This window comes from Eubalaena glacialis, chromosome 3 (genome assembly GCF_028564815.1).
Source record: "Eubalaena glacialis isolate mEubGla1 chromosome 3, mEubGla1.1.hap2.+ XY, whole genome shotgun sequence".
Taxonomy (NCBI): Eukaryota; Metazoa; Chordata; class Mammalia; order Artiodactyla; family Balaenidae; genus Eubalaena; species Eubalaena glacialis.
The window spans coordinates 62,247,019-62,266,074 of NC_083718.1; the positions used below are offsets into that span (position 1 = coordinate 62,247,019).

At 37.9% G+C, this 19,056-nt stretch overlaps 1 protein-coding gene across 1 annotated transcript in view; it reads right to left on the reverse strand.

Moving 5' to 3' along the window:
• MROH9 (maestro heat like repeat family member 9) overlaps positions 1-19,056 on the reverse strand; it is a 136,894-nt gene that overhangs the window by 16,819 nt on the left and 101,019 nt on the right. Inside the window, exons 10-14 of the mRNA XM_061183788.1 lie at positions 8,728-8,882; positions 6,425-6,590; positions 5,122-5,264; positions 3,953-4,090; positions 2,311-2,431 (exon numbers count right to left, since the gene is read on the reverse strand). Coding sequence (XP_061039771.1) covers positions 2,311-2,431; positions 3,953-4,090; positions 5,122-5,264; positions 6,425-6,590; positions 8,728-8,882 — 723 coding nt within the window. The remainder of the gene's footprint in view (positions 1-2,310; positions 2,432-3,952; positions 4,091-5,121; positions 5,265-6,424; positions 6,591-8,727; positions 8,883-19,056) is intronic.

Consider the following 19,056-nt stretch of genomic DNA (forward strand, 5'->3'; position numbering starts at 1 on the left):
CTAAAAGAAAACAATTAAGTTCATAGGCAGAGTAATGGCCAGGCATTGTTTTTGCTTCAGTCATAAAAATCAAGACATTTTCAGTAAAACAAACACAAATCACACTAAACTCTAAATACTTACACATATTTTTACATATATTTCTGTACCCATAGAGGGAAGGAGAAGTAGCAAATGGAATAGGAAATACATGCTTTGTTTTGTATATATGATGAAAGAAATTTTCACATGTGGAATAACAGAGTTTATGTTAACTTTTTATACTTTTATGTTGCCTCATCTTTCTCTTACCTGGAAAACCTTGGTGCCTAATAGCATTAATATGTTTACTTATTCATTTTCTACCATATAATGCATACAATAGTCTTAAAATTATGGTATCAACACATATAACATCAATAAACATCCTGAGGAAAAATAAATATTTCTTTACAGATTTTTTTTGTCCTTGCAATTTATCTCACTAAGGATGTACAAAGCACAGTGTTCATATGTTACTTGATCTTTCACAAATCTGTGGGGTGTGTATATGTGTCTGTATGTGTGTGTGAGAGAGAGAGAGAAAGAGAGAGAGAGAGAGAGAGAGAGAAGCATACAATTCATTGAGAAAGACTCTAAGATCATAAGAGTTAAATAGGTAAAGGAAAGCTCAGGTTGTTCATAATATGGAACTTTAATTTATAAATAACAATATTTTTAAAATGTTCAAACTCTCTAAAATTTTAAACAATAAGTACAAATCAAATCACCCCACAGGACATCACGTCTGCCTCTCACATTGGAAAGCTTGTTTATGGTGGCGAGAGTGCCGCGGGGTAAGCATACCCATGAGCTGTGTGGGGAGCTCTGATTGGCACTGCTTTCCAGATAGCAGTTTGGCATTAAAAATCCTTAGCCTTGAGAATGTTTATACCCTTTGGATATTATTTCATATTCTTGGAATCTATTATAAGAACATAATCTAAAATACCAAAAGAAAGAAGATTTAGGCACAAAGATGTAAACTTGATTGCTATTTATATCAGTAGAACTTGATTGCTATTTATGTCAGTAGAAAACTAGAAATAACAAATATATATAAATAAATGGCATAGGCATTGGTAATACTATCTTAGGTATCACTGGCTGCTAAGACCAAAATAAGGTAAAATACATAGATTGTGTGTTCAGAACAACAAAAGGCCAAGGGACCTCACAGTTGAACTGGAAAGTTGACGATTGCCCAGAAATTCTAAACAGAGAAAGTGGTGGGAGAGTGTGGTCATTGCTGAGTTCCTGGAAGGACAGGCATGCCAATCTCCAGTAGCAGGAAGCATTACATTCATGATGAGAGAGGCAACTAGGTTTCCATCAGGTATATTAATGATGCTTACATAAATCTTATGTAGTTTGTAAATTTCTTTTAAATGTAGCATTTTATGAGAGGGATTTTGTATCTCATGTTTAGACATATTTGGTGTTTGTACATACTTAAAGGGTAGTACAATAAAAGTAATGAGTCACATAATAAAATAATGAGAGGTTCAAATGGATTAAGCAAGTTTGAAAAATACTGGTGATTTGCTACTGCAATGTTAAGTTAAACTAATCCATGTATCCTTGTGAAAGCTTTGGGAATATATAGTATAGTGTATGGGTATGCCTTTTATAGTTTATTAACTATTTTGACATGAAGTTTGAAATCATGTCAAACTTTTGAAAATATTTGGCATCGTACCTTAGATCAATACTTCCTTATTATATATTACTTTTATGGACAATTAGATTTGACTAAGATAATTTCAATTTACAGAACTTTTTACATGCCTTTTGTAAGCAAAAGTACTTGTGCTTGACTCTAGTATGGCATTCCAATATTTGATGTAATATTCATATACAAAGTAATATAGTTCTATATCTTCATGTTACCCAGTTATTTAGCCCATTCCTTTTTTCCCCTAGACAGTCTGAAGTATCGTTTAGACACTAGATGTTACCTACCACCTTTAGTAAACTTAATTATCCCTATACACTTTAAGAAGCTTGTAGAGAAATATGAACTAGGACTACAAAAATAATTAGTCTGTGCAAATCCACACCCCCTAGGAAACTACAAAGGCCAACTCCTGAAACAGTCTAAAGGGACAACCCTCTCATAACTCAAATCTATCTTCGCCTTACGCCCCTCAGCTTCAGATATCTGTTATTGTCTTAACTTTTAGTAAGAATCAATATTCGGAGAGGGAGACAAAACGTTAGAGAGTTGATTTAAGTTTGGATAAGGAAAGGGAATGAGAACTTGATTGTTCACAGTCTCGTAATAAAACTCACTTCAGTGAGGAATATTATTGTGATGACGTTGTCTTCTGACCTTCTAGGACCTTCCACTGAGAGCTTGTAGAGATAATGCAAGGTGTCTGGAAACTGTGGAAAGTTATAGTCGCTGAGAGTTCTGTAAAGAAGAATAAAACACTGAATTAGCAAAGAAGATGAAAACACTTTCTGCATCAGCAAATGCTAATGGTAGAAAAGAGGGAAACATTATCCTCATATTTTGTATCACCAGATAAAAAGAAAGATATCTTGAATATTCCTTAATCCAAGGTAAACCGCGGGCTCATTATGAATTCTACACAGACTCTGCAGAATTATATATGCCAGGATCACTGATAACATCTCTTTCCTTAACGTCACTCCTCTTTCTTATCTCTCCTATCCTGTGCCACAGTACAGACTGCCCTATATTACCGCAAGTTCCCATCCATGCCTGACCAAACGGAGAAAACATAAATAGTGCAAAATAAATATCTTGGCAATCCAAGATGGCCACACAGGTCACCTTCATGATTTTAGACCAAGTCCTTCCTTTGAATGATATAATGAAGAAGAGAATATGGGGCTATCCTGGATTATTAAAGAGACGAGGTGGTGAGGCCTGATTCACTGAGCCATTCCCTATAACACACTTGGGCAGTGACCAGGCTCACAGCTGTCCTGACATGCTGGCCTAGACCAGATTGGCAGGACTGGGAAGGGTGATGTAACAGAGATTCCATTTGAAGACTCCAGGCAATGAAGCACTAAACTAGTGCTTCTTAAATTTGAATGTGCATACAAATCAACTAGGGATCTTGCTAAAATGTAGATTCTGATTCAGTGGGTTTGGAGTGGGCCTTGAGACTCTGCATGTTTCACTCCCAGGTGATGCTATTGCTGCTGGTGTGTGGACTACACTTTGAGTAAGAAGATTCAAATGTACTAAGGTACTAAGGATAGAATGACTCCGTCTGCACAGTGGAGACGTACTACACTTTTATAAAATAAGATGTGTTCTTGAAATCTACGTGCAAATAAAATGTTGGTTTAAAAACACCAAAAGCCCAGAAACCATATAGACTGTACTTTCTGAGTCAGTCACAACTTCAAATGGTCTATTATGTTGTCAAGGCCATGTATTGTGATTCTTGATCAGAAAATCTGATTCCTATAATCAGAACCTTGCTATTCACTAATGGGCTAACTAGAAAACAACAACAACAACAGCAACTTTGTGGTACAAGGAAAATAAATGTCCTCTTCTATTATACTTTCCCAAATTTGTCTCATTGGGTGCAGGTTTTTATCAGACCTCTTTAAAGTGGGAGAACATGTCTGATGCCTGCAGAGGAGGAATCAGTTAACAACGGGAAGGAAGAAGCAGATTCACCTCTAGTTCTCCACATCTGAGAGAGAAACCTGTTCTGTGGAGGGAGGATAATTTGGTATCTATATCATTAGGTAAGAGAGCAAGGCAAGGAAAAGTAAAACCCCCCAAAATAAGTGAAAAAGTAGACGTCAAATGGCAAGGCAGATCATTAGGAGAGATTTGGAAGTTGGAGTGGATATTTACTGTGTTCCCACAGTGGCTTAGTTGAAGAAAGATGAAACAGGTGGGAAAGAGACGGAGAACACTCCTCAATGCCCCTGTTCTTACTTGGCAACAAGGTAGACTCCATGATGGTGAAACAGTGCTTGGGAAAACTGGTTCCAGCAATTCTTTCTCTTTAGAGCAATATCCACTTGTTGCAGTCCAGAACAATTCAGTAGAACTCTCAGTGCATCTCGAGCATAGCTAAGGTCCCAAAGAGAGGAGAGTCATCACCTGCAAGTGGCCTTCACATAACTAGATACAAGTGACTATTTGCCTTTTCATTCTATGTTGGGCAGGATGCCAGTTTTGGGAAAGGGGGATGTTTCAAAGGAAAAGACCATTAAATGCTCATCATCTCCCCTGATTAACAGGACATGGGATGTGGGGTTAAACTGAAATTGTAGCATGTAAAATCTAGGATTAATCATAGAGCAGCTTATTAGTTTATTAGTTTATTAAAAGCTTATTACAAAAGATGTTAAGTGATGTGAAGACGTGCTAAAACTGCCTGTTGATTGTCTTCTTTGGATGCTTTAAATAAATAGAATACATTCTTATCTACTTGGGATGATTTGGTGTATGTCTGCTTGAAAGACAGAGAGTGGATTAAATATCTTAATGGGACTGATTGTGTGTTAGAGTCCTGTCTGGCTTAGAAGTCCACACCAGATGAGGGCAAATAGCAGAAAGTTGGGTCCTGACTTCCCTGGAGAGCAGGAGAGCTTACTGTAATCTCTTGGGCAAAAGAGAAGAGCCGAACCTTACCTTATGTGGACAGAATGACTGCATGCTATCATAAGCCCACACATAACATCAACAACCACAAAATAACTTTACAGTTCACAAAGCACATTTGTGCACATTATTTTTGCCTTACACGTAATTTACCCTGAGAGATCACTATCAGAGTAAACGGCAGAGCTAGTACATGTCCGGTTTTGGACCTGTTGCTCCTCCCTACTCTCTCTCTGCGTGGTGGCTTCCCTTTGTGGCAGGAATAAACACTCTGTGGGAGTGTTTTTTTATACACTGCATACACATTCAGGGAAGGTCCCAGCTTACATCTAGGTACTTAGGATAGTTACTTTTCCAAAGGCATCCTACCCTGCAGAGGAGAGAAAACTGTAATAAATGAATATACTGCACAAGGGATTATGTAGTTCCACATGAACCCAAGGGAGTAGAAATATTTGACAGCTGGAAGCTCATTTCTTATACCACTAGTATCTCACAAAGGCCTGCCCTCTGTCATCAGTCTCAGGTTGCTGGTGTAAAAGAGTTGAAGCATGAGGGCCATCAAGAGCTGGGGGAAAAACTGGGCCACCGCTTTCTTGTAAGAACCAATAGGCAGCAATGTGCACAGGGCCTGGGATGCCTATAAGGGAAGGAAAAGGAGTCAAGAATGTAACCATCTCCCTTTAAACCCAGTCAGCAGTGGTGAGGTGGGTGGAAAGGCAGGGACTCTGCAACTCCTCCCCCAAATTCCTTGAAGGAAGCCTGAAGCATGCATGTGTGTTCATTCATTCAATAACAGTTACTCAGTCCATTTTGAAGCAGGAACTGTGCCAAGCATTCTCTGGCCATGGGCTCCCAAATCACTATCAACAGTGCCTGGTTGCCAAACCAGCAGGAAACAAGCTGATTCCAAAGGAAGGCATACCTCCCAAGGCTCCATGCCTATGTGGTCATGAAGAATAGTCTTACCAATAACCCAGGTCCTCCCCGTGCTTCAACAATCCAGGGCAGTGAAATATTTAAGGAGGGGCATGCCAGGTCACTAACAAATTGTTTGGTCTACTGACCACTACAATACCCACTATATCAGAGAAACACATCTCACCACCTCACATTTGTGCAACATTATCCATTTTTTCTCCTATTATATCTCTGTAAGACTTGAATTTACTCCCAGGAGTGGCGATTTGGGTGCTTGGGAGATATATAATGATGGACACAAATGAGATTAGGCCTTCACATGCCTATCAAGAGTCTGTGTGATCTGGTGGGTGGCTACCTCTCTGATACCATCTCCTACACTTTCACCCTTGCTCAGTACTCCCAGATGTTTTGGCCTCCTTGCTTCACTGATATACCAGGTAAGCTCCCGTCACCACATGGCTTTTGCCCTTCTCTCTGTCTAAAACTCTCATGCCCAGATATCTGCAAGGGTCACTCCCTCATCTCATTCAGGTCTCTGATTCGATGTCACTACAGCAGAGAGACCTGCCCTGACCAATTTACCTAAACCTTCCCTGCCACTTTCTTTTCCCCACCCCACTTTATACCTCTTCTAAGCTTTATATCATCTGACACATAACACATTTTTTTGGTTCATTGTCTGGGTCTCTTACAAGAATGTAAGCTTCATGATTGAGGTGTGGCAGGTAGTAGGCACTCAATAAATATGTGTTGAGTGAATGAATGAATGAGAGCCGGATTGTGTCAAGGAAGTATGACTGAGACTGTGAGCGGATAGGGATTTTCACAACTAAGAAAACAACACCAGGAAAAAGAAACACGCTTTGTATTATTTACCGCCACGGGCATCATATTAGTAGTGTCAAGAGAGAAATGTCTTCTTTCCGTTATTCTTTCTTCCTTTGCCCCAGGCTTTCCTTTCAGTATCAACAAGATTGTCTTCAGCACGTGTGGAGCCACACTTGACTCAGAACCAGCCGCCTGCCACATCAGCATCAAAGTGCTGCAAACACAACCCCCATCCCCGATAATGAAAATCATACATTTTTCATTTCCTACTCAACACTGTGACACAAATCAGGAAAAGAGTCTTGGTTTTACATCTTTATAGTGCAAAGAAACTGCAGACAAGTCCAAAACTAACTGATATTCCCATTTCCAAATGATCCCATTAAGTTTCTTGTCCTTGAAGACAGAGGAAGAATTTCAATATGGTCTTGTGGAAAATACAGACTGTTAAGTCTGCAAGTTCATTTCCTACTGCTATTTAAATATCTGTCCAGCTCAATGTCAGGAACTGATCAGCTTTCTGTACTCCATACTCTTCCCTCCCACCTTGTGACCTTGTTTGTCTAGGGATAATAGAGTATTTAAAAACTGGTATGGAAATACAAATTAATATATAAATAAATACATCAATTTAAAAAACTAGGTTAAAAAGCTAACTAAATTTTTAAAAAACTACATAACTTAAAAATTAGAAAATTAAATTTTAAAAACTAAGCCATTTTCCCAAATGTCACACATATAGTCAGTGACACAGATGTAGCTAGAACCCTGGCTTCTCAATCTCCAATTCCCGAGCTCCTTTCCCTACATACCTGTCATACTTCAAGATTATTCTTACTGTTGCTCATCTTAAAAACTGCTATATGTCAAGCCATGCTGGGTTCTGAACTCTGTCATTCTTTCTCTTTGCATTTAGGTTCCTAATATGGGGGCCTGGTCCCTCAGAACATGGACACACCTATCTCTCTAGAACCCCAGTACTCAATTGCTTTTATCTGCAGGGCTTATTCATAGTACCATGCTTAGAACCACATGGACATCAAATCTCTCAAGCCCTGTCTCATTCTCTTACCTCTTGATCACACCTTCTTTCTGTTTCTCTGTTTAAGCTTACCTACAAATCCCAGTTTTTCTACCTCAATCCTCACCTACTATTGCACAAGACCTGCTAGTGACTATTTTAATTAAGTTCACCTAATTCTAATTATGTTTGCTTTCTGTACCTCCTCAGTACACACTGTTTGTAATGGATTCATTGGCAGCTTTTATCTTATATCCATGTGGGTATATTCACTCTCCTCAACAAAATGCCTGAAGGCTGGTAACACTTTACACACAGTGGGTACTTAGTTCCTGAATGAGAAAACACTGAGTCTTATGAATATTTTTAGTTTCCAGGAATTTTCTAAATAGTAAAATACTTTGTGAGTTTAAGCTTCCTAAAAAATACAATCTTTAATTTGGAAATAGAAAGTCCATCATATAATTGGTTTAGCATTTTGTTGATTTCATTGCCCTCTTACAGACATTAACTAATTTAATCCATATAACAGCTTTATAGATGAAAAGAACTTTCCTCATTTCACAGATGAGGAAATTGAGGATCAAGGAGTTTATATGAAACTTACATGATGTCACACAGGATATAAGGGTCAAGGCTGGGATGCAATTCATCTTCATTTGTTTCCAAAGCCTGAATCCTTTCCATAATGTAATTTACTGCCTTTTATACTGTTAATAGTAGAGAAGTAATACCTTCCCTTCCAATGTACAAACTATAGAAATGGAGTGATGTGATTTAATAAGCTCCTCTAACGTGGCTGTTAGATTCATAGTGTCACGTAGGCTCACCTTAGCATACTTTCTTCTTAAATATTTCTCATGACCCTGGATCATGAATTTCCGATAAACAGTTAAGGGACAGAGACAGGTAAAATTCCCAATTATACCTGGGAATTTTAAATGTTTTATTATTTTATTGGTGGTTGGAAATATCTTATGTCTGTCCTTCATAAATGAGAAAAAAACACTATGAATTTTATCACATGTGGGGACAAAACCATTATCACTTTGAGAAGAGGTTTTTCAATGTGGGACATGAAGCAGAACACAATTTAAATCCTCAGATAAATAATAGCAACAATTATCATTTCTTGATGGTCTACTGTGTGCCACATATTTTATGAAGATATGAATACTATAGATGATCTTATTTAAGCCTTACAATCATCCTATGTGGTACAAAAATAGATATTCTCTTTAAGAAAAGAAGCAACCAGATCTGACTTGTTCAGGTCTCTCTGACTCTGGAGACTGAACAAACCCTGTGGAAGGGGTGAGAGGGGGCTTACTTGTCTGCTGGGACTGGGTAGTCCATAAGTTGAAAGATGACCTTCTTTGGTGAAGTACGTGTCAACAAGGTAATGACCCGCAACATAGCTTGCTTCAAAATGGGAGAAGAATTTCCGCACAATTGCTTATAAATAACATCCACAATTTTAGACACCTGGAAAAGCAATTTCACAGGTCAACAAGAGTCTCTCGTTGCACAGCCACCTCTAACCGAGGCGTTTCTTAGACAAAAGAATTCAGTCCTTCTCAGAATGACCAAGGCAGCAATTAACACACAAATAAGCACTAGAGGAAAGCATATTTATGTGCATTACTACACAATGAAAATGTTTATTTGGATGAGAAATAAACATATGCATTTATTTTTTTCTTCCGATTTTATTGAGATATAATTGTCATAAAGCACTGTATAAGTTTAAAGTGTATAGCATAACGATTTGACTTACATACATTGTGAAATTATTACCACAATAAGTTTAGTGAACATCTATCACCTCATATAGATACAAAATAAAAGAAAAAGAGAAAATATTTCCTTATGAAGAGAACTCTTAGGATTTACTCTTTCAGTAACTTTCATATATAACATAAAGCAGTGTTAATTACATTTATCATGCTGTACATTATATCCCTAGTATTTATTTATCTTCTAACTGGAAATTACCCCTCCCACCAGCCTCTGGTAACCACAAATCTGATCTCCTTTTCGATGAGTTTGTTTATTTATTTTTGAAGTATAATTAACCTGTAACACTATGTTAATTCCTGGTGCACGACATAGTGATTCTGTATTTCTATACGTTACAAAATGTTCACCACGATAAGTGTAGTTACCATCTGTCACTGTGCAAAGATATTATATTATTCTTGATTATATATGTTTCCCACACTGTACATTTCATCCCCATTACTCACCAGAGTCTATGTCTCCAGGTGAGTCCAAGTTGCCTCCTGCCTCTCTAGGAGGCTTTCCAAGACTAGTAAGTGGGTCTGACCCAGGCTCCTTTCAAATTACTGCTTCTGCCCTGGGTCTTGTGGAGCATGTGAGGTTTACTATGTCCCCTTTAAGAGCGAACTCTTTGTTTCTTACAGCCTTCTGGCTCTCCTGAAAGCAAGCCCCACAGGCCTTCAAAGCCAGATGTTCTGGGGGCTTATCTTTCTGGTTCAGGACCCCCAGGCTGGGTAGCCCAATGTGGGGTTTAGACCCCTCGCTCCTTGGGCAGAACCTCTAAAATTGTGATTATCCTCCTGTTTGTGGGTCGCCTCCTTGGGGGTGTGGATATTGACTATACAGTGTCTCTGCCCTTCCTACTCATCTCATTGTGCTTCCTTCTTTACAGCTTTAGTTGTAGATTTTTTCTGCTAGTTTTCTGGTCCTTCTCATCAATAGTTGCTCTGTAAATATTTGTAATTTTGGTGTACCTGTTGGAGTAGGTGAGCTCAGGGCCCTCCTATTCTGCCATCTTGGCTGCCTCCCAATCTATGCATTTATGGATAGTGGGAGAATACCCATTTTTTTAAAAAAAAGTTTTATTTTGGATGGGTAGACTTTATTACATAAAACATATAAGCTCAATTCAGAAAGCATATGTACAATATAATTCGAGTCCTTTAAAAAGAAAGTCAAAATAATGGAACAGAATCACAACAGAACAATATACTTCTGAAAACATTTTGACAATTAAAGGAGATATGAATCTATATTTTGAAGGAATGAACTATGTGTTGAGGGAATGGACTAGAATGGTAAACACTAAATCATAATCTTTCAAATTTTCTTTATAGGCTCCAAGTTTTATTTTTCCCCTTTTCATTCACTTTTTCCTTGTTTTCTGGCTTTATTCTTTTTTTAAAAAAATTATTATTGAAATATAGTTGATGTACAATATTGTGTTAGTTTCAGGTATACAGCACAGTAATTCAGTAATTCTTTTTCAGATTCTTTTTCCTTATAGGTTATTACAAAATATTGAGTATAGTTCCCTGTGCTATACAGTAGATCCCTGTTGATTATCTATTTTATATACAGTAGTGTGTATATATTTATCCCAACCTCCTAATTTATCCTTCCCCCCAACTTCCCCTTTGGTAACCATAAGTTTTGCTTTCTATATCTATGAGTCACTTTCAACTTTGTAAATAAGTTCATTTGTATCTTTTTTTTTTTTTTTAGATTTTTTTTAGATATAAGCTATATCATATGATGTTTGTCTTACTTGTCTGGCTTACTTCACTTAGTGTGATAATCTCTAGGTCCATCCATGTTGCTGCAAATGGCATCATTTCATTCTTTTTTTACGGCTGAGTAATATTCCATTGTATATATATACCACACCTCTTTATCCATTCATCTGTCAATGGAAATTTAGGTTACTTCCATGTCTTAGCTATTGTAAATAGTGCTGCAATGAATATTGGGGTGAATGTTACTTTTTGAATTATAGTTTTATCTAGCTATATGCCCAGAAGTGGGATTTCTGGATCATCTGGTAACTCTATTTTTAGTTTTTTACGGAACCTCCATACCGTTGTCCACAGTGGCTGCACCAATTTAAATTCCCACTAACAGTGTAAGAGGGTTCCTTTTTCTCCATACCCTCTCCAGCATTTATTATTTGTAGACTTTTTTTTGAAATAAATTTATTTATTTATGTATTTATTTTTGGCTGCGTTGGGTCTTTGTTGCTGCGTGCGTGCTCTCTCTACTTGCAGCGAGCCAGGGTTACTCTTTGTTGCGGTGTGTGGGCTTCTCATTGTGGTGGCTTCTCTTGTTGTGGAACATGGGCTCTAGGCTTGTGGGCTTCAGTAGTTGCTGCACGTGGGCTCAGTAGTTGTGGCTCATGGGCTCAGTAGTCATGGCTTGCGGGCTCTAGAGCGCAGACTCAGTAGTTGTGGTGCATGGGCTTAGTTGCTCCATGGTATGTGGGATCTTCCTGGACCAGGGCTTGAACCCATGTCCCCTGCATTGGCAAGAGGATTCTTAACCACTGAACGACCAGGGAAGTCCCTATTTGTAGACTTTTTGATGATGGCCATTCTGACTGGTGTGAGGTGATACTTTATTGTAGTTTTCATTTGCATTTCTCTAATAATTAGTGATATCAAGCATCTTTTCATCTACCTGTTGGCCATCTGTATATCTTCTTTGGAGAAATGCCTATTTAGATCTTCTGCCCATTTTTTGATTGGGTTATTTGTTTTTTTTGATATTGAGCTGCATGAGCTGTTTGTATATTTTGGAAATGAATCTCTTTTTGGTTGCATCATTTGCAAATATTTTCTCCCATTCTGTAGGCTGTATTTTGTTCTGCTTATGGTTTCCTTTGGTGTGCAAAAGCTTTTACGTTTAATTAGGTCTCATTTGTTTACTTTGTTTTTATTTCCATTACTCTAGGAGACTGATCTGAAAAGATATTGCTGAGATTTATGTCAAAGAGTGTTCTGCCTATGTTTTACTCTAGGAGTTTTATAGTATCTGGTCTTACATTTAGGTCTTTAATCCATTTTCAGTTTGTTTTTTTATATAGTGTTAGAGAATGTTCTATTTCACTCTTTTACATGTAGCTGTCCAGTTTTCTCAGCACCATTTGTTAAAGAGATTGTCTTTTCTCCATTGTATATTCTTGTCTCCTTTGTCATAGATTAATTAACCATAGGTGGGTTTATTTCTGGGCTTTCTATCCTGTTACATTGATCTATATGTCTGTTTTTGTGCCAGGACCATACTGTTTTGACTACTGTAGCTTTGTAGTATAAAATGAGTTCTGAAGTGTTCCTTCCTCTGCAATTTTTTTGGAACAGTTTCAGCAGCATGGATGTTTTCTCTATATGTTTGGTAGAATTTGCCTGTGAAGCCATCTGGTCCGGGACTTTTGTTTGTTGGGAGTTTTTTGTTTTAATTTTTGAATTTTAATTTATTTATTTTTTTATACAACAGGTTCTTATTAGTCATCAATTTTATACACATCAGTGTATACATGTCAATCCCAATTGCCCAATTCATCACACCACCACCCCGACCCCCTGCCGCTTTCCCCCATTGGTGTCCATACATTTGTTCTCTACATCTGTGTCTCAATTTCTGCCCTGCAAACCGGTTCATCTGTACCATTTTTCTAGGTTCCACATATATGCATTAATATACGATATTTGTTTTTCTCTTTCTGACTTCCTTCACTCTGTATGACAGTCTCTAGATGCATCCACGTCTCCACAAATGACCCAATTTTGTTCCTTTTTATGGCTGAGCAATATTCCATTGTATATATGTACCACATCTTCTTTATCCATTTGTCTGTCGATGGGAATTTAGGTTGCTTCCATGACCTGGTTATTGTAAATAGTGTTGCAATGAACATTGGGTGCATGTGTCTTTTTCAATTATGGTTTTCTCTGGGTATAAGCCCAGTAGTGGGATTGCAGGATCATATGGTAATTCTATTGTTAGTTTTCTAAGGAGCCTCCATACTGTTCTCCATAGTGGCTGTATCAATTTACATTCCCACCAACAGTGCAAGAGGGTTCCCTTTTCTCCACACCCTCTCCAGCATTTGTTGTTTGTAGATTTTCTGATGATGCCGATTCTAACTGGTGTGAGGTGATACCTCATTGTAGTTTTGAGTTGCATTTCTCTAATAATTAGTGATGTTGAGCAGCTTTTCATGTACCTCTTGGCCATCTGTATGTCTTCTTTGGAGACATGTCTATTTAGGTCTCCTGGCCATTTTTGGAATGGGTGGTTTGTTTTTTTTAAATATTGAGCTGCATGAGCTGTTTATATATTTTGGAGATTAATCCTTTGTCCGTTGATTCGTTTGCAAATATTTTCTCCCATTCTGAGGGTTGTCTTTTCATCTTGTTTATGGTTTCCTTTGCTGTGCAAAAGCTTTGAAGTTTCATTAGGTCCCATATGTTTATTTTTGTTTTTATTTCCATTACTCTAGCAGGTGGATCAAAAAAGATCGTGCTGTGATTTATGTCAAAGAGTGTTCTTCCTATGTTTTCCTCTAAGAGTTTTATAGTGTCCAGTCTTACATTTAGGTCTCGAATCCATTTTGAGTTTGTTTTTGTGTATGGTGTTAGGGAGTGTTCTAATTTCATTCTTTTACATGTAGCTGTCCAGTTTTCCCAGCACCACTTATTGAACAGACTGTCTTTTCTCCATTGTATATCCTTCCCTACTTTGTCATAGATTAGTTGACCATAGGTGTGTGGGTTTATCTCTGGGCTTTCTATCTTGTTCCATTGATCTATGTTTCTGTTTTTGTGCCAGTACCATATTGACTTGTTTACTGTAGCTTTGTAGTATAGTCTGAAGTCAGGGAGTCTGATTCCTCCAGCTCCGTTTTTTTCCCTCAAGACTGCTTTGGCTATTCAGGGTGTTTTGTGTCTCCATACAAATTTTAAGATTTTTTGTTCTAGTTCTGTAAAAAATACCATTAGTAATTTAATAGGGATTGCATTGGATCTGTAGATTGCTTTGGGTAGTATAGTCATTTTCACAATATTGATTCTTCCAATCCAAGAACATGGTATATCTCTCCATCTGTTTGTATCATCTTTAATTTCTTTCATCAGTGTCTTATAGTTTTCTGCATACAGGTCTTTTGTCTCCCTAGGTAGGTTTATTCCTAGGTATTTTATTCTTTTTGTTGCAGTGGTAAATGGGAGTGTTTCCTTAATTTCTCTTTCAGATTTTTCAGCATTAGTGTATAGGAATGCAAGAGATTTCTGTGCATTAATTTTGTATCCTGCAACTTGACCAAATTCATTGATTAACTCTAGTAGTTTTCTGGTGGCATCTTTAGGATTCTCTATGTATTGTATCATGTCATCTGTAAAGAGTGACAGTTTTACTTCTTTTCCAATTTGTATTCCTTTTATTTCTTTTTCTTCTCTGATTGCCGAGGCTAAGACATCCAAAACTATGTTGAATAATAGTGGTGACAGTGGACATCTGTGTCTTGTTCCTGATCTTAGAGGAAATGCTTTCAGCTTTTCACCATTGAGAATGATGTTTGCTGTGGGTTTGTCATATATGGCCTTTATTATATTGAGGTAGGTTCCCTCTATGCCCACTTTCTGGAGAGTTTTTATCATAAATGGGTGTTGAATTTTGTCAAAAGCTTTTTCTGCATCTATTGAGATGATCATATGGTTTTTATTCTTCAGTTTGTTAATATGGTGTATCACATTGATTGATTTGCATATATTGAAGAATCCTTGCATCCCTGGGGTAAATCCCACTTGATCATGGTGTATGATCCTTTTAATGTGTTGTTGGATTCTGTTTCCTAATATTTTGTGGAGGATTTTTGCATCATATTCATCAGTGGTATTGGTCTGTAATATTCTTTTTTTGTAGTATCTTTGTCTGATTTTGGTATCAGGGTGATGGTGGCCTCATAGAATGAGTTTGGGAGTGTTCCTTCCTCCGCAGTTTTTTGGAAGAGTTTGAGAAGGATGGGTGTTAGCTCTTCTCTAAATGTATGATAGAATTCACCTGTGAAGCCATCTGGTCCTGGACTTTCGTTTGTTGGAAGATTTTAAATCACAGTTTCAATTTCATGACTTGTGATTGGTCTGTTCATATTTTCTATTTCTTCCTGGTTCAGTTTTTGCAGATTGTACCTTTCTAAGAGTTTGTCCCTTTCTTCTAGGTTGTCCATTGTATTGGCGTACAGTTGCTTTTAGTAATGTCTTATGGTCCTTTGTATTTCTGTGATGTCTGTTTGTACCTTCTCCTTGTTCATTTCTAATTTTATTGATTTGGACCCTCTACTGTTTCTTCTTGATGAGTCTGGCTAAAGGTTTATCATTTTTTAAAATGTTTTCAAAGAATGAGTTTTTATTTTCATTAATCTTTTCTGCTGCTTCCTTGGTCTCTATTTCATTTATTTTTGCTCTGAACTTTATGATTTCTTTCCATCTACTAATTTTGGGTTTGGTTTGTTTTTCTTTCTCTATTTGCTTTAGGTGTAAGGTTAGGCTGTTCATTTGAGATTTTTCTTGTTTTCTGAAATAAGCTTGTATCGCTATAAACTTCCCTGTTAGAACTCCTTTTGCTGCATCCCATAGATTTTGGATCGTTGTTTTTATTTTTATCTGTCTCTAAGTAGTTTTTGATTTCCTCTTTGATTTCTTCAGTGATCCATTGGTTGTTTAGTAGCATATTTTTAGCCTTCACGTGTTTGTGTTTTTTACAGTATTTTCTTATAGTTGATTTCTAATCTCATAGAATTGTGGGTGGAAAAAATGCTTGATATGATTTCAGTTTTCTTAAATTTACTGAGGCTTGCTTTGTGACCCAGCATGTGATCTATCCTGGAGAATATTCCATGTAAACTTGAAAAGAATGTGTATCCTACTTCTTTCAGATGGAATGCTGTTTAAATGTCAATTAAGTCCATCTGGTCTAATGAGTCATTTAACACTATTATTGTGTTACTGTTAATTTCTCCTTTTATGTCTGATAATGTTTGCCTTGTATATTGAGGTGCTCCTATGTTGGGGGCATAAAAATTTACAATTGTTATTTTTTCTTCTTGGATTGATCCCTTGATCATTATGTAGTGTCCTTCCTTGTCTCTGGTAACAGTCTTTATATTAAAGTCTATTTTGTCTGATATGAGTATTGCTACTCCAGCTCTCTTTTGATTTCCATTTGCATGGAATATCTTTTTCCATCCCCTCACTTTCAGTCTTTATGTGTCTCTAGATCTGAAGTGGGTATCTTGTAGGCAATGTATATATGAGTCTTATTTTTGTATCCATTCAGCCAATCTGCGTCATTTGGTTGGAGCATTTAACCCATCTACATTTAAGGTAATTATCGATATGTATGTTCTTATTGCCATTTTGTTAATTGTTTTGGATTTGTTTTCTGGAGGTCTTTTTTCTTTCCCTTTCCTCTTTTGTTCTCTTCTCTTGTGATTTGATGACTATCCTTAGTGTTGTGTTTGGATTCCTTTTTCTTTTTTGTGTGTATATCCATTATAGATTTTTGGTTTGCAGTTACCATGGGGTTTTGGTATAGTAGTCTCTCTCTCTATATATATACACACACATGATTGTTTTACGTTCCTGATATCTTAATTTCAAATGCATTTTAAATATCTTGCATTTGTACTCTCCTCCTCTCATGATTACTGATTTTGAGATCATATTTGTGTGTGGATAATTTCCTACATTTACTGTAAGTTTGCCTTTACTGGTGAGCTACCACTCTCATAATTTTCTTGTTTCTAGTTGTGGCCTTTTCTTTTCCACTTAGAGCAGTTCCTTTAGCATTTATTGTAAAGCTTGTTTGGTGGTGCCGAGTTCTTTTAGCTTTTGCTTGTCTGTAAAGCTTTTGATTTCTCTATTGAATCTGAACGAGAGCCTTGCTGGGTAGGGTATTCTTGGTTGTAGGTTTTTGCATTTCATCACTTTAAATATATCATGCCACCCCCTTCTGACCTGCAGAGTTTCTGCTGACAAATCAGCTGATTCCCTTGTATGTTATTTTTTGCTTTTCCCTTGTTGCTTTTAATGTTTTCTCTGTCTTTAATTTTTGTCCATTTGATTACTGTGTGTCTAGGTGTGTTCTTTCTTGAGTTAATCCTTTATGGGATTCTCTGTGCTTCCTGAAATTGGGTGATTGTTTCCTTTCCCATGTAAGGGAAGTTTTCAGCTATTATCTCTTCAAATATTTTCTCAGGCCATTTCTCTCCCTCTTCTATTTCTGGGACCTCTATAATGTGAATGTTGGTGCCTATGACCTTGTCCCAGAGGTCTCTTAAACTGTCTCCATTTACTTTCATTCTATTTTCTTTATTCTGTTCTGCAGCAGTGATTTCCACCACTCTGTCTTCCAGCTCACTGATTCATTCTTCTGCCTCATTTATTCTGCTATTAATTCCTTCTAGTGTATTTTTCCTTTCAGTTATTGTATTCTTATTTTCTAACTCTCTGATGAAAACTTCTTGTAATTTCTTGCTCTGTGCATCCATTCTTTTCCTGAGTTCTTGGATCATCTTTATGTTCATTACTCTGAATTCTTTCTTGGGTAGATTGCCTATCTCCACTTCACTTAGTTGTTCTTCTGTGGTTTTATCTTGTTCATTTTGTCTGGAATATATTCCTTTGCCATCTCTTTTTAAAAAAATTTCTATTTGTATTTTATTTATGTAGTAGGTTAGTTATGTTTCTCAACCTTGAAGAAGTGGTCCTCAGTAGGGGATGTCCTTTGTGTCACAGCAATACACTTTCCTCTTATCACCGAATGGCCAGGGACTAGCTGGTCCCAGGGTAGGTTCTGACCTGTGTTTGCACACTCAGTTCTGCAGCCTGTGGGATCATAATTTTCTTCCTTCTGGTGCCTGCCCCCTGGTGGATGAGGTTGGTTTAGAGGCTTGTGCAGGCTTCCTGGTGAGAGGGGCCAGTGCCTGCCTTCTGGTTGGTGGACCTGGGTCTTGGTCCTCTTGTGGACAGGGTCATGTCAAGGGATGTGTCTATTCGTGGCTATGGGCTCAGGAAGTCTTTAGACAGCATGTTTGCTGATGGGTGTGGCTGTGTTCCCACCTTGTTTGTTGTTTGGCCTGAGGAATCCCAGCACTGGAGCCTACAGGCTGTTGGGTGAGGCCAGGTCTCAGTGCCAAGGACCCAAGCAAGATGTATTCCTCCAGCCAGAGTTCACATAGATGAACACTCCCTGATATGTCCACAACTGGCTTTTATGACCCCAGAGAGAGCCACAGCTGCTCCCTGCCTTCCCAGGAGACCCTCCAAGACCAGCAGGTAAGTCTGGCCCAGGCTTCTATGAAATCATTGCTTTTGCCCTGGGTCCCAGTGTGCACAAGAACTTGTGTGTGCCCTCCAAGACTGGAGTCTCTGTTTCCCCCAGTCCTGTGGAGCTCCTGCAATCAAGCTCCACTGACCTTCAAAGCCAAATACTCAGGGGGCTCCACCTCCTGATTCTGGGGAGCCTGCCATGGTGCTCAGAGCTCTCACTCCTGTGGGAGAACCTCTGTGACATGATTATTCTCCAGTTTGTGGGTCACCCACCTGGGTGGTATGGGATTTGGTTATATCACTAGTGTGCCCCTTATACCATCTCATTGTGGTTTCTTCTTTGTGTCTTTGGATGTAGAATATCTTGTTTTAAATAGATCTTTGTTGGAGTATAATTGCTTCACAATACTGTGCTAGTTTCTGTTGCACAAAAAAGTGAATCAGCCACATGCATATCCATGTTCCCATATCCCCTCCCTCTTGAGCCTCCCTCCCTTCCTCCCTATCCCACCCCTCTAGGTCATCACAAAACACCAAGCCAATTTCCCTATGCTATG